Raw genomic sequence first — 13,518 nt, 5'->3', positions numbered from 1 at the left:
AGTGCTGCCGCCCGGTGGTGAATTCTCGGCATTGCAGCTGTGCAGCGGGCGGTGCTGTCACATCAGTGCTCTGTGCTGCCACCCGGTGGTAAATTCTCGGCATTGCAGCTGTGCAGCGGGCGGTGCTGTCACCTCAGTGCTCTGTGCTGCCGCCCGGTGGTAAAATCTCGGCATTGCAGCTGTGCAGCGGGCGGTGCTGTCACCTCAGTGCTCAGTGCTGCCGCCCGGTGGTGAATTCTCGGCATTGCAGCTGTGCAGCGGGCGGTGCTGTCACATCAGTGCTCTGTGCTGCCACCCGGTGGTAAATTCTCGGCATTGCAGCTGTGCAGCGGGCGGTGCTGTCACCTCAGTGCTCTGTGCTGCCGCCCGGTGGTAAAATCTCGGCATTGCAGCTGTGCAGCGGGCGGTGCTGTCACCTCAGTGCTCAGTGCTGCCGCCCGGTGGTGAATTCTCGGCATTGCAGCTGTGCAGCGGGCGGTGCTGTCACATCAGTGCTCTGTGCTGCCGCCCGGTGGTGAATTCTCGGCATTGCAGCTGTGCAGCGGGCGGTGCTGTCACCTCAGTGCTCTGTGCTGCCGCCCGGTGGTGAATTCTCGGCATTGCAGCTGTGCAGCGGGCGGTGCTGTCACATCAGTGCTCTGTGCTGCCGCCCGGTGGGAAATTCTCGGCATTGCAGCTGTGCAGCGGGCGGTGCTGTCACATCAGTGCTCAGTGCTGCCACCCGGTGGGAAAATGTTGGCATTGCAGGTGTGCAGCGGAGAGTGCCGCCCTGTTTGTGCTCAGTGCTGCTGTCTTGTGTTCAACTGGCAGCACTGCGCTTCCTCAGCAGCGTGTGCCGCCCGGTCAGTCCTGGGTGCCGCTGCCTCGTCTCTAAATGCCCCAAATTCTTGAAATGGCTGAAAATACTTGGGGGGTGGGAGCAGGAGGAGGCGAGGGAGATTAAAAATTATTTAAACTCGCAGCTATTAGTGTGAGGAGTTAGACAGAAATATCTTATTTTTATAGAGCTATTAAAATGTTATATTGATTTATAGTTAAAAAAAGATATTTAAAAACAAACCCTCTGTATCTGCTATATTCTAAAAAGGATTTTAGAAGGTCGAGTCCCGTGGAATAGAATAGAATAGAATAGAATAGAATAGAATAGAACAGAGTAGAATGGAATGGAATGGAATGGAATGGAATAGAAATAGAATTAACCAGGTTGGAAAAAACCTTTGAGATCATCAAGTCCAACCTATCACCCAACAGCATCTAATCAACTAAACCGTGGCACCAAGTGCCTCATCCAGTCTTCTAAACACCTCCAGTGATGGTGATGCCTTTCCAAAGTCACACTCCTTTTGGAATAAAACTGTTAGAATTGCCTTATGATTTGCTTTTTAAATAATAAAAAGAAAAAGAAAAATAGATGACTGAAAGTAGCTGCTGTTGAGCAAAGCACATGATGAAATGATAGTTGATTCTTTTTCAGGCATCTGGAGTGAAAATACAAATCCTAACCCCTGGCGTTGACAGATGATGAAAGACATTGACATAGGAAAAGAGTCCTGAGTATAGAAGTGTGAGGGAAAGAGCCAGCCTGGTGCAGCATGAAGAGCAAGAATGGTCACCGTTTCAGCATGCTAAACATGTTTAATTTTCAGCATGCCAGTTCTCCATTGTTTGTTTTGCAGTGTGTAGCTCTAAAATGATATACTGCAAATACCAAAATATCTGTGCGTGGATGAATGCAGGTGTGGCGTGGAAGGGACCGGTGTCGGCGGTAGGCAGTTTTTCAGATGATTAAAGAGGTTGTTCTTCACCTCAAAAATCATAGAGTCATGGAATCAATAAGGTTGGAAAAGACTTCAAAGAGCATCAAGCCCAACCTGTCACCCAACACCTCATGACTACTAAACTATGGCACCAAGTGCCACATCCAATCCCTTTTTGAACACTTCCAGGGACAGTGACTCCACCACCTCCCTGGGCAGCACATTCCAATGGCAAACAATTCTTTCTGGGAAGAACTTTCTCCTCACCTCAAGCCTAAACTTCACCCTGGCACAGTTTGAGACTGCATCCTCTTGTTCTGGTGCTGGTTGCCTGGGAGAAGAGACCAATCCCTTTCAAATGTTAAATCCTTTCCATTATCTTCTGAGCCTAGGGATCACACTTTGTGGAAAGTAAAGAAAGAAGAAGATATAGTTCCTTCCTACAATCCACTGATTTCTATAAATCCCATCTGCTTCTTGCTGCAAATTTGCTCTAGAGCCTGTTGAGAATCGTGGTTCATTTATGTTTCTCAAGAGGTCAGTACTTTTTACCTCTTTGTCACCATGACATAAGCCTGGCACCTGCAGGATGACATATTTAGTTTAGAAAACTTTGGTTAATCTCAAATAGAATCCCAAAGATAATTGTGCTCTTTGCTATCCCACAGCGTCTTGAAACCAAACCAGACCTCCCCACCTAGTGGTTTAAGTGGTGGGAAGACTTCAGCCCCAGATATTTTCTGTATAAATTCAAACTTAGGCAGATGAAATCCCCCTGCTGAAATACCATGTCGTCACAGCTGATCTATTTTCAAGTAAAACAATAGCAATAGCAATGATTTACTTCAGTCTTGAGATCCTGAGTGAGGGCAGGGACACATGCTGCTATGCTGTCCATACATGCAGCAAAAAGATTCCTCCTGCCAAAACCTATAGGAACACTGCAACAGAATGACTTATTCTCAATAGTTCATGCCAAAGCCTTAAGCTGTTCAAATAACTGCAGAATCCAAATGGGAAAACTTTGGTAAGATTAAAAAAAAAAATCTTCCTAAGATTGTGCAAGCCTAAATCTAAATTGCTAAGGGAAGGAATAAACTCTTGGGTTGCTTATTCCCATGATGTCACCTTCGAGATAGGTGTGGCTAAAATGGCTCTTTCATATTTCATTCATTTTTACAAGATTATTACATGGAAGCACTTTGCACTTGCAGCCAGGAACATTTCACCAGGAAGGCCTGGGTTTTATTTACTTAATTGAGGAAAAAAAAAAGAAATAAAAGAATAAAATGGTTTTGTCAGTGAGTGTCCAAGTTCCTGATAACTACCAAATACATTTCTGGAGAGTCTGGAGAAAATCCATCAGGCTCTTTTCTTAAGTTTGGCTTTTTATAGAGATTTTCTAATCCTAATAAAAATTTGCTTGTTACTCCTAACATGAATTTTCTATTGATTGAAATATCATAAAACCTTGAGTTCTGTCTCCAGTTCTGGGCCCCTCAGAACGTGAGGGGACTTGAACGTGTCCAGAGAAGGGCAACGAGGCTGGGGGGAGGCCTCGAGCACAGCCTTGTGAGGAGAGGCTGAGGGAGCTGGGGTTGCTTAGCCTGGAGAAGAGGAGGCTCAAGGGAGACCTTATTGCTGTCTACAACTACCTGAAGGGAGGTGGTAGCCAGGAAGGGGTTAGTCTCTTCTCCCAGGCAACCAGCACCAGAACAAGAGGACACAGTCTCAAGCTGCACCAGGGGAGGTTTAGGCTGGAGGTGAGGAGAAAGTTCTTCACAGAAAGAGTTGTTGGCCATTGGAATGTGCTGCCAAGGGAGGTGGTGGAGTCACCATCCCTGGAGGTGTTCAGGAGGGGAATGGATGTGGCACTTGGTGCCATGGTTTAGTGATGAGGTCTGTGGTGACAGGTTGGACTTGATGATCTTTGGAGGTCTCTTCCAACCTTGGTGATTCTGTGTGTGAAAACCATTTCTGTGGGGTTTAAAATAAACATACCATTTAATACTTCTATGAGTTGCTTTTTCTACATGATAGATATTGTAGGTCCAATCCTGTGTCTGTTGAATTATACTTCCTGGAAGTCATGGGTTCAGTGTGGGCTGCTCTGTAGAATTTCAGTGCAGACAGCACTGAACAGTGCTGATATTCTTTATGCCTTATAGAAGCACTGATGCCTGGGAAGCCTTGGCATCAACCATTGTTCTAAATGATGACTGGGCTGCATTTTTGCTTTGATATTGTGCTTAATTTGCAGCTGTATAAATGGTTGTACAGCACAGTGATAAACTGATCTGTGCTCTTCCATATTTTTCACAGGAAGCATGGAATCATAGAATGGTCCAGGCTGGAAGGATCCTCCAAAGGTCATCCAGTCTGACCTCCCTGCAGTCAGCAGGGATACCCACAACTAGATCAGGTTGCCCAGGGCCTTGTTGAGCCTCACCTTGAATATCTCCAGGGAAGGGACCTCAAGCACCTCCCTGGGCAACCTGTTCCAGTGTTCTACCACCCTCATAGTGAAGAACTTCTTCCTGATACCCAATCTAAATTTGCCCTTCTTTAGTTTGAAGCCATTGCCCCTTGTCCTGTCACTGCAGGAAACAGCCTCTCCCCATCCTTCCTGTAGCCCCTTTCAGGTACTGGAAGGCTGCTATCAGGTCTCCTCAGAGCCTCCTATTCTCTGAGCTGAACCACCCCAGCTCCCTCAGCCTGTCCTTGTAGCAGACCTTTCATAGCACTAATGAACTAGATATCTAGTTAGAAAAATAATCCCTTTTTGTCTTCTACTACACATCTCCCACTCTCAAATAAAGCAAGGGTCATTGCCAGTTTGATTTGTGGACAAGACTTTGCACCTCTTCACTGCATAAAGCAGCAATCAGGTACTCAAAGACCTGCATGATAGTGCATGAAGAAATGAGGGCACAGGTGCAAGGTGCACAGATTAATGTCCCATACACAAACCACAGTGCCTGTTTTGTTATTTCAGTGGTGGAGTTGGGCAATTTTATTTGGCTGTGATTTTCTTCAGTCGAGTGCACAGAATAAAACCCAAACAAAAGCAAGTGGGATCAGGACTTGTGCAACACAGACCACTGGCATTTCAAACTTTCTGAGTAGCTGCTAGAAGTAGCAGGTTTCTGTAAACGTGGGATGAGTAAAATAAGATTGTAGAGTCTTGGAGGTTTTTAGATCTTCCAGATTTCTGTTACTTTCTGTGTTTAATACCTTTGTTCTCATCTTTTATCACTGTCATTGGGCAGTCCTCAGCTAGTACAAGTCTATTAGGAGGTTAGTTATCTATGGTACCATTTATTGCTGTAAATATCAGGTGGGACTGTCCTTGTGACCTGTTCAGTTGCATCCTGAAGCACACATTCCTATTTTATTCCTCTCCTTCTTAACAATCAATGGGGTTTTTTGTTTTGTTTGTTTTTAATAGAATAGAATAGAATTAACTAGCTTGGAAAAGACCTTTGAGATCATTGAGTCCAACCTATCACCCAACACCATCTAATCAACTAAACTATGGCACCAAGCACCCCTTCCAGTCTCTTCCTAAACACTTCCAGTGATGGTGACTCCACCACCTCCCTGGGCAGCACATTCCAATGGCCAATCTCTCTTTCTGGGAAGAGAGCAGCTTGAGACTGTGTCCTCTTCTTCTGTTGGTGGTTGCCTGGGAGAAGAGATCAACCCCGACCTGGCTACAACCTCCCTTCAGGTAGTTGTAGACAGCAATAAGGTCTCCCTGAGCCTCCTCTTCTCCAGAATAAGCAACCCCAGCTCCCTCAGCCTCTCCTCATAGGGCCCTCCCCAGCTTTGTTGCCCTTCCCTGGACATGTTCCAGTAAGTCAACATCTTTCCTAAATTGAGGGGCCCAGAACTGGGCACAGTACTCAAGGTGTGGCCTAACCTGTGCCGAGCACAGCTGAGTATTTCCTCTCTTAAAATGATCAAAGATGATATTGCTGTCAACTGTTCAATTTCACTTTATTATCATATACAAAATATCAATTCTATATTGCAGCTTAATGTTTTCTATAAAATCCAATGTACAGTTGTTTAAATAGTATTAAACCCACAACTTTCAGGTGGAGTCAGTCCTGGAGTGATGCAGTCTTTTGTTAGGTACAATTCCTTTTGAGATCCCTGCTGTCCAGTAAAAAAATATCCAACTTCGATTCTGCACAGTTCCTTGTCAGCTCAGATTTCCTTCCTATCAAAGCAAAAACAAACTCCCAGATTCGTTTGGGTTTTGACTTTGTGTCTCCTGCTCTGGGTTGTCCAGGCTGAACGGCCCTTGGCGTCGCCTGCTTCAGAGCTCATCTTCATCCGATAAAGCGTCCAGGTAATCTGTATCAACGTACAAGAGAAACCCAGAGAACAAGCTGTCTGCCCACGTTGGATCAGAAAAGAGACCATTTTGGTCAGTGTAGAAGATCTCAAGCCATACTTCATCTTCTGGCTGAAGGTAGATCACCGTAGAGCCAGAAGCTACGTCATGGTTGCCGGTGTTTGCATCGAATGTCTTTATCCGGTACTTCCCATTGTGAACCAGCCCGATGGCAAGATGCTTATTTGCTAAGGTGATGTCGTAAGAGAAATAGTAAATCCCTGGGATGGCACAAATAAACTTCCCTGTGGAAGGGTTGTAATGCTCCCCCTCATTGAAGAGGACTTTGTTGAACACAATTGGTAGTCTTTCTTCTGGGTAGCTGGTGGTGATGCCAACAGAAAAGGCAGATTTCAGCACTATCTGTCCACACTTACAGACCCCTGGTGCACCTGGCTCTCCTCGGTCGCCTTTATCTCCCTTAGGTCCAGGTGGTCCAGCTGGGCCTACTTCACCTTTGGCGCCTGTCAGTCCTCCAGGTCCTTTTTTACCAGACTGACCTTGGTCTCCTTTCTCTCCAGCTGGTCCTAAAGGCCCAGTCTTTCCTCTTAAACCTTCAAAAACATTGTAAGTTAGTTAATCGTTGCACTTATCACCTCAGTAAATGGTTGTGTGGGCTACTGTGTGTGCCTGAACAAACAAGAAACACATGGCCAGAATTTCAAAAAAGGCTCCCAAAATACTTTCAAAGCCATCTAGTAAGTTTGCAGCAGGAATGAGAGGTGGGAGCAGAGGACCAGGCTCCACAGCCCAGGGGTCCTTTGTTTCTCTATGCCTTGGTTGCACGCCGAAGGCTTTTATCTATAATCAGTCCATTCCTGACTGGGCTATGGGCACTGCTGATGGGAAGGAAAGCAGTGTGGCTGCCTCTGCAATGATACTTGTGCACTAAATAGCTTACTATTTGAGCTTTTTTAGTGTGCACCTAAATACCTGCTGATTATTTACTCCTGGCTAATGGCACAAATGAGACTATTGATTTGACCCCACACAGGCTTCGCTTTCACAGAGTTTTTCTTAGCACCTCTGCACAGGAAGGCTGTGCATTGACATGTAGTTGCACAGATGCATACATATTAGACATATCCAAAATAGATCTGCATATTTGCTTTCTCCCACTAGACATAAATGCATCATACTTAAACCCACCCAGGCACATACATGAATCGTGTGTGTGTGTATGCATAACAGCGACAATGAAAGCTCCAACTTTGCTGCACTACTGTGTTAGGTTACACAAACATTCAATACCTGCACTCCCTTTTTCACCTTTTTCTCCTTTCCTGCCATCTCTTCCATCTCTTCCTGGAAGACCAATGCGTCCATGTGGTCCTGGGGATCCACTAGCTCCGGGGGGACCTGCAGGACCTGGCAATCCAGGGATGCTACAGATGTATCTGGTGTAGTAGTTTTCTCCTTTGACTTGGCTTTGCAGAGGTTGTTCACTTGTGTAGATGGCAAAACTTGTGATGTAAAGCAACACAAACATCGTTGGATCTGGAAAAAATACATATGAATGAGACTGCTGATCCATATTATGGCACTGTAGTCACATGCAGGTGGCTCTGAATATGCTAGAAAGTATGACGATGTGGTGCATTCTGCACAGGTACATGTGCAGGGATCCACCTGGCATTGCTGTCCATGAGGGGACAAGGGAGAAAGTCTATCAGGTTTGACATTTTTCTGGTCACCAAATATGTTACTGTAGGTCTTTCAAGTCACCTGTAGACTGACATGGTATGACTTGGACCATAGAGTTCTGCAACCAAATTTTGACATGTTAAGAAAGCAGTCTATATTTCAATGCAAAGTCCTTTGCTTGCACAGTTTGTTTTGTCTTTGGGACCTGTGTAAGCTTTATGGAGAAAAGCCCTCTTGCTGGAGGGAATTATATCTGTGATGGGAGGATGTGCCAATAGGAGCAGTCTCTTCTGGTGAGGACAAAGCTTACACCTCCATTTAATTTTGGAGTTTGCCCTTAGGTTTGCAAATGAATCTTCTATGACTGCAATAACTACAAATGCATCTCTGAATAGCTACAGCAGAAACTTGCTGAGCCTACAGAATGGATACCACTAAGAGAGCTACTGCTCCAGTGCCTGGCTGGAAACCCTGGTGACCACAGCACTAATAACCACTTCACCCTAGTCAGTCAGGTGGAATCAGGTAGCTGTCCTGCAGGGAACAGATGGAGTGTGATGATGGGCTGCTAACAGGCTGATTTTTTTAAGCCAGGCTTGGACTGTCATATGAAATTAACTGTGCTGCAATATCTTGCAGGAAAATTGCTTTAACCTTTACAGATATAGTATTGGGTTGTTTTCATAAACAACTGAATGTCAGTTTCTCTGTTCTGCTACATACTAGGAGAGTGAATTTAAAACACTGAAGAAACAGTAGTGTGCTGAGAAGTTGCAGTACCTGATGTACAAAGATGTCTTAAGTTAGTGTTGCATGAGCAGAGAGTCAGTCATGGGCCAGGTGAGATTCTACAAATCAAGCTCTTTTTCCTAGTTCCTTTGCTGGGTTCTCAGATTTGTGGGGGTTTTTTTGTTGGAGTTCTCCATCCCTTCAGAGCTATTTTACAGCATTCAAGGAAATCAGAGCCCAGTGGTTTCTGTGGGGAGAAAAAGAACAAATGGAGTGGATTATTTCAGAACATCTGTGTGAAACACCATCTACCTTCCCCCCACAGGTAGGCTCATTCTCAAACTCAGAGTGAATGAAGTTGTAAAATGAGTTAATACAGAAGTTGTTCCCCTTCCCTTCTCTGTGATACTATTAGTGCTGACTGATGGATTTTAAAACCCAAACTGTTTATTTGCTGCTCATGATGTTTCAACTGGTATATGGCATCATCCCTGGAAGTGTTGAAGACCAGGCTGGATGAGGCTTTTAGCAGCCTGGTCTAGTGGGAGGTGTCCCTGCCTATGGTAGGGGGATTTGGAACTAGATGATCTTTAAGATCTCTTCCAACTCAAGCCATTCTATGGTCTATGGTCAAATCTATTCAACAGGGAGAAAGACCAGAATATATCCCTATCTCTATCTCTGTCTCTCTGTCTCTCTCTCTCTCTCTTTCTCTTTCTCTCTCTCTCTCTCTCCCTCCCTCTCTCTCTCATCTCTATCTCTATCTCTATCTCTATCTCTATCTCTATCTCTATCTCTGTCTTTATCTCTATCTCTATCTCTATCTCATCTCTCTATTTCTATCTCTCTATCTCTATCTCTATCTCTAGCTATATCTATAGAGATATAGCTAGAGATATAGATATAGACAGATAGATAGATAGATAGATAGAGATACATACATACACACACATACAGAAGAATCTTTTCTGTTTTACAGAAGAGGAAATTGGAAGCTCTCTTGGCACCAATGGCAATGCAGAGTGAAGAATGAGAATATTGCAGTTGGAGATGGAAATCAGCGATGTTCCAAAATCGTCTCCAGTGCTGTATATTCTGCTTTTCATATTAAGCATCTTGCAGCAAATTGGCAGAAACCAAACTCTTAATTTTGGTGTCATTTGATAAAGCCTTCCAGTACAGTCAGGCACAACAGCCTCCACGAGTGGATTAACATATGAATGCTTAACATGGCAGCAGAGCAGCAAATGGCAACTGCAAGGAAGTAGCTAGCTGTAAGCACAAACTTCACAGCGATGTTTGTTCTGATGTGCTACTGAGTGTACCCAAATAAAGCTCCTGGATTTTCATAGGACTTAAATCAGGGACAACAAAGCTCTCTGCAGAGAACAGCTTTAAGCAGTTTGCCAGGAGGGAGTAGCTTGGAGGGAGTTCATGGCTAGGACTGCATATGCATTTTACACAAAGCTGATGGATAAGAAGCAGACATGACCTAAGGATCAAGGACTGGAACAAAACCTGCCCTTTGCAAGATGAAAGCCTGAATCAGTAGGCTAGATATTCCCACACTGTGTTGCTTATATGCCAAGCAAAAACACTCTCAACAAGTGCTGGGTTTGCCTATGTCCAGAATATTTCACAAAACAGAATAAGGGCCTTCGCACAGCTGCTCCTGCCACCAGCTGGCCAGTAACTGATGGATCCATGAATCTGTCTGCAGATCCCAGACCTCTCCTGCTGTTCTTGTGTGTCTGGGACATGTGTTTCTGCTAAGACCATGGAAAAAAAAAAGTCATCTGGAGAAGGTGAGGGGAATGGGGTTGTTGAGATCGTGATATGCCCATTGTGACTGGAGAGCCAGTTTGGGTAGGAGGAGGCAGAGTGGAACAGGTGAAGTTTCAGCTGTGAGTTGAGGGTCTTAAGGAGTGCTGGGGCTGTGAAGCAGAATGTTGGGACTTCAGGAAGGGGAACAGACCTGGGATTGGGAGGAAATGGTGATAATGTTCAGGTGAGGATGTTTACAGTCCCGAATTTAGGCTTGGGGGGAACGCAGAAGGCTGCTTCCAACAGTGGTAGCCAACAAATGCCATTTGTGAAAACATGCCTTAGGACACAGCATCAGGACTTCTCTTGCCTTTTGACTTTGGACTCTTACATTTCTTCCTGTATGAGTCCAGTTTCAGAAGAAAGGGTGAGAGTAGCCTCTCCTTGTTATTGCACCAGTCTCTTGAAAAGTGTGAGTCTCAGACTAAGGCAGGATGCACATCACTGAACCCAGGGTTCTGTTTCCTGGTGAGTGCTCTAAGGGGTAAATCACAACGTTAAAGGTCACAGAGAGTTAACTAGTAGACTGAAAGTGAGTCATGACTGACACTTTGGTCCTGGCTTCTGGTTCTTCTTTTCAAAGAGGCAAGCTTTTCTCCATAAACTGGTGTAGGAAACAATGCCATTTATATGTGACAAATAATTTCTCTTCAGGGAGAAACAATATTCTCTTTCCCAAATATTGAAAGCCAGGATGAAGGCATTGTATTGTTCACAACAAAACCAATCACCTTCCTTAAAGCCATCAAGAAGAAAAAAAAGGAAAGAAAAAGAGAGAGAATGATATGAACACAGGATTAGAATAATGTTATTCTATTTCAATAGGTTCCAAATCCACTAGGTAGGGCAGGACCGAGTGTGCCAAGGCATTTACTGGAAGAGAGTGGGCATAGAATCATAGAATCAATAAGATTGGAAAAGACCTCAGAGATCATCAAGTCCAACCTGTCACCCAGCACCTCATGACTAACTAAACCATGGCACCAAGTGCCACATCCAATCTTCTCTTGAACACCTCCAGGGATGGCGACTCCACCACCTCCCTGGGCAGCACATTCCAATGGGAAGACCTTTCTCCTCACCTCCAGCCCAAACTTCCCCTGGCACAGCTTGAGACTGTGTTCTCTTGTTCTGGTGCTGGTTGCTAGAGAGAAGAGACCAACCCCCTCCTGGCTACAACCACCTTTCAGGTAGTTGTAGACAGCAATAAGGTCTCCCCTGAGCCTCCTCTTCTCCAGGCTAAGCAACCCCAGCTCCCTCAGCCTCTCCTCACAGGGCTGTGCTCCAGACCTCTCCCCAGCCTCGTTGCCCTTCTCTGGACACCTTCAAGAGTCTCAAGATCCTTCTTAAACTGAGGGGCCCAGAACTGGACACAGGACTCAAGGTGTGGCCTAACCAGTGCTGAGCACAGGGCACAATGACTTCCCTGCTCCTGCTGGCCACACTATTCCTGATCCAGGCCAGGATGCCATTGGCTTTCTTGGCGACCTGGGCACACTGCTGGCTTGTATTCTGCTGGCTATCAACCTGTCCTGTCAACCAGCATGCTGGTCAGGTCTAAGGTGCAGTGATTTCTCCAACAGTTTTTCTAAGTGAGGGTGGCAGATCAGTTTCTTCCATCGATGCTCAAATTGCACCACACTGTGGTCCCTTCAATCCAGGTGAAACTGTAGACAGTCCTTGACATCCTGGGGAGTGCAAAGGCAAGATACAAATGTTCTGTCTTTGAAATCTGGAGAAGTATGCATGTTTGATAAGACTGTGGAAGACTAATTAGTTTTTATTTATATGACACTTTGAAGGCATTGTAAAAGCCCTACACTATGGATATAATTCTCTTAAATCACTCTGAATTTTATTGCCTAGTGTTTCTATGTTGCAGCATAAAAGCAGGAATTTCTGAAGTGCTCCATGCTAGCCAAGCTGAGCTCCCAGGAGCAGAAGAACTGGACAACAGAGCTCAGATGATAGCAGTCCTCAAAACAGCTCACTACAGCTCCCAGGTTCCTGCTTGAGAAGCGTCAAAATAGAACTGTACAATTGTGCATGTGAAAACAGGCTTGGGAAATCAGCATTTGGGGACTGAATATTCCTGAGGAAGAAATAACTTTGTGGTGCTGAATTTGAGCTGAACTGACAAAAAGTTCTCACAAGCCCCAGCTTTTCCATGTGACTTTCATACACAGAAAATGCATCTTGAGGAGAATTGGGTATCCATGTCCAAATGAATGACCCATAAAACCTCTGATGTGGCACAAGGGGCTACCTAGAATGCCTGAAAAAGGTTTTCAGGCACATCTGCAGGAGCAGTCCTGTGCAACACAGATACTCAGGACAGCAAAGTGAGACCCAGGCTGTGCACATCTGACATGGCTCAATGCCCAGGCAGCCTGTAGCCATGCAAACACTGCTAGCTTTCCAGCAGAACTAAATCCGCAGTGCACTACACTATTTGCTGCTCAGAGTTAGCTGCAAGAGCTTCATCTTCTGCCCCTTGGTGCATTGTTGGCATGTTCAGGAGCGCTCAAGAGAGAACCTCAAATGAGACTTGTGTCAAATGTTAGGGAGAGGTTGTGGCTGTGAAGCTGAATCTTATAGAGTCTTAAGAGACTGGATCTCATTGGCATAAACAATAAGTGTATTAAAAAGCCTTAAACCTTCCTGCAAATCACTGAGGGCTTGAACTTCTGAAAGCCCAGGGCCTTTTGAAAATAGCACAAGATCTCTGAAGTCTCATGTGCTTTATGACATGCTACCCACATTAACTTCTGTCCCCAGCCTCTGGGACTGCCAGGCTCTCATGACAACCCTGGTAGTTTCGTCCACACTGTTGCTCTAATTTGTCAGTACAGCAGATAAAAATCTGGCCTCAAAATCTTGCCTGACTCTGGCTGTTCTGAGAAAAACCCTGGTGCTGTGGAATGAGCCTACCTCAAAGCTATTACTTAACTGTATTACTTCTATATTTATACTGGAATTGAAAAAGGAGAACTTGGCCTCGTTCAGTCACATGTGTGATTGTTATGGTTAATGTCAGATTCAGGAGATGAGAGCCAGGAAGATATAAAAATAGAAAGAAATTTATGTAATGTCTGCTTTTGGGTAATAGTGTGAGGTATGCTTCTTCCTGGCATGTTTGGGCCTCATGTATTTGGGCAGAGC

General features: G+C 45.0%; 1 protein-coding gene across 2 annotated transcripts; it reads right to left on the bottom strand.

The window, feature by feature from the left end:
- Nucleotides 1-6,044: 6,044 nt before the first annotated feature.
- On the bottom strand, nt 6,045-7,663 carry C1QTNF7 (C1q and TNF related 7). Of its 2 annotated transcripts, none has more exons than XM_009900749.2 (2): nt 7,411-7,663; nt 6,045-6,713 (listed from the first exon to the last, which is right to left on the bottom strand). In XM_009900749.2, exons 1-2 carry the CDS (start codon nt 7,646-7,648, stop codon nt 6,082-6,084), a joined length of 870 nt encoding a protein of 289 aa, XP_009899051.1. In that variant the 5' UTR covers nt 7,649-7,663; the 3' UTR covers nt 6,045-6,081. The 2 variants fall into 2 exon arrangements, with proteins under 2 accessions (XP_009899051.1, XP_054028224.1); XM_054172249.1 differs by having other exon boundaries at nt 7,429-7,653.
- Between the last annotated feature and the right edge of the window lie 5,855 nt (nt 7,664-13,518).

This window comes from Dryobates pubescens, chromosome 23 (genome assembly GCF_014839835.1).
Source record: "Dryobates pubescens isolate bDryPub1 chromosome 23, bDryPub1.pri, whole genome shotgun sequence".
Classification (NCBI taxonomy): Eukaryota; Metazoa; Chordata; class Aves; order Piciformes; family Picidae; genus Dryobates; species Dryobates pubescens.
The sequence above is the reverse complement of the archived record's forward strand: the minus strand, read 5'-3'. Positions and strand labels throughout refer to the sequence as shown.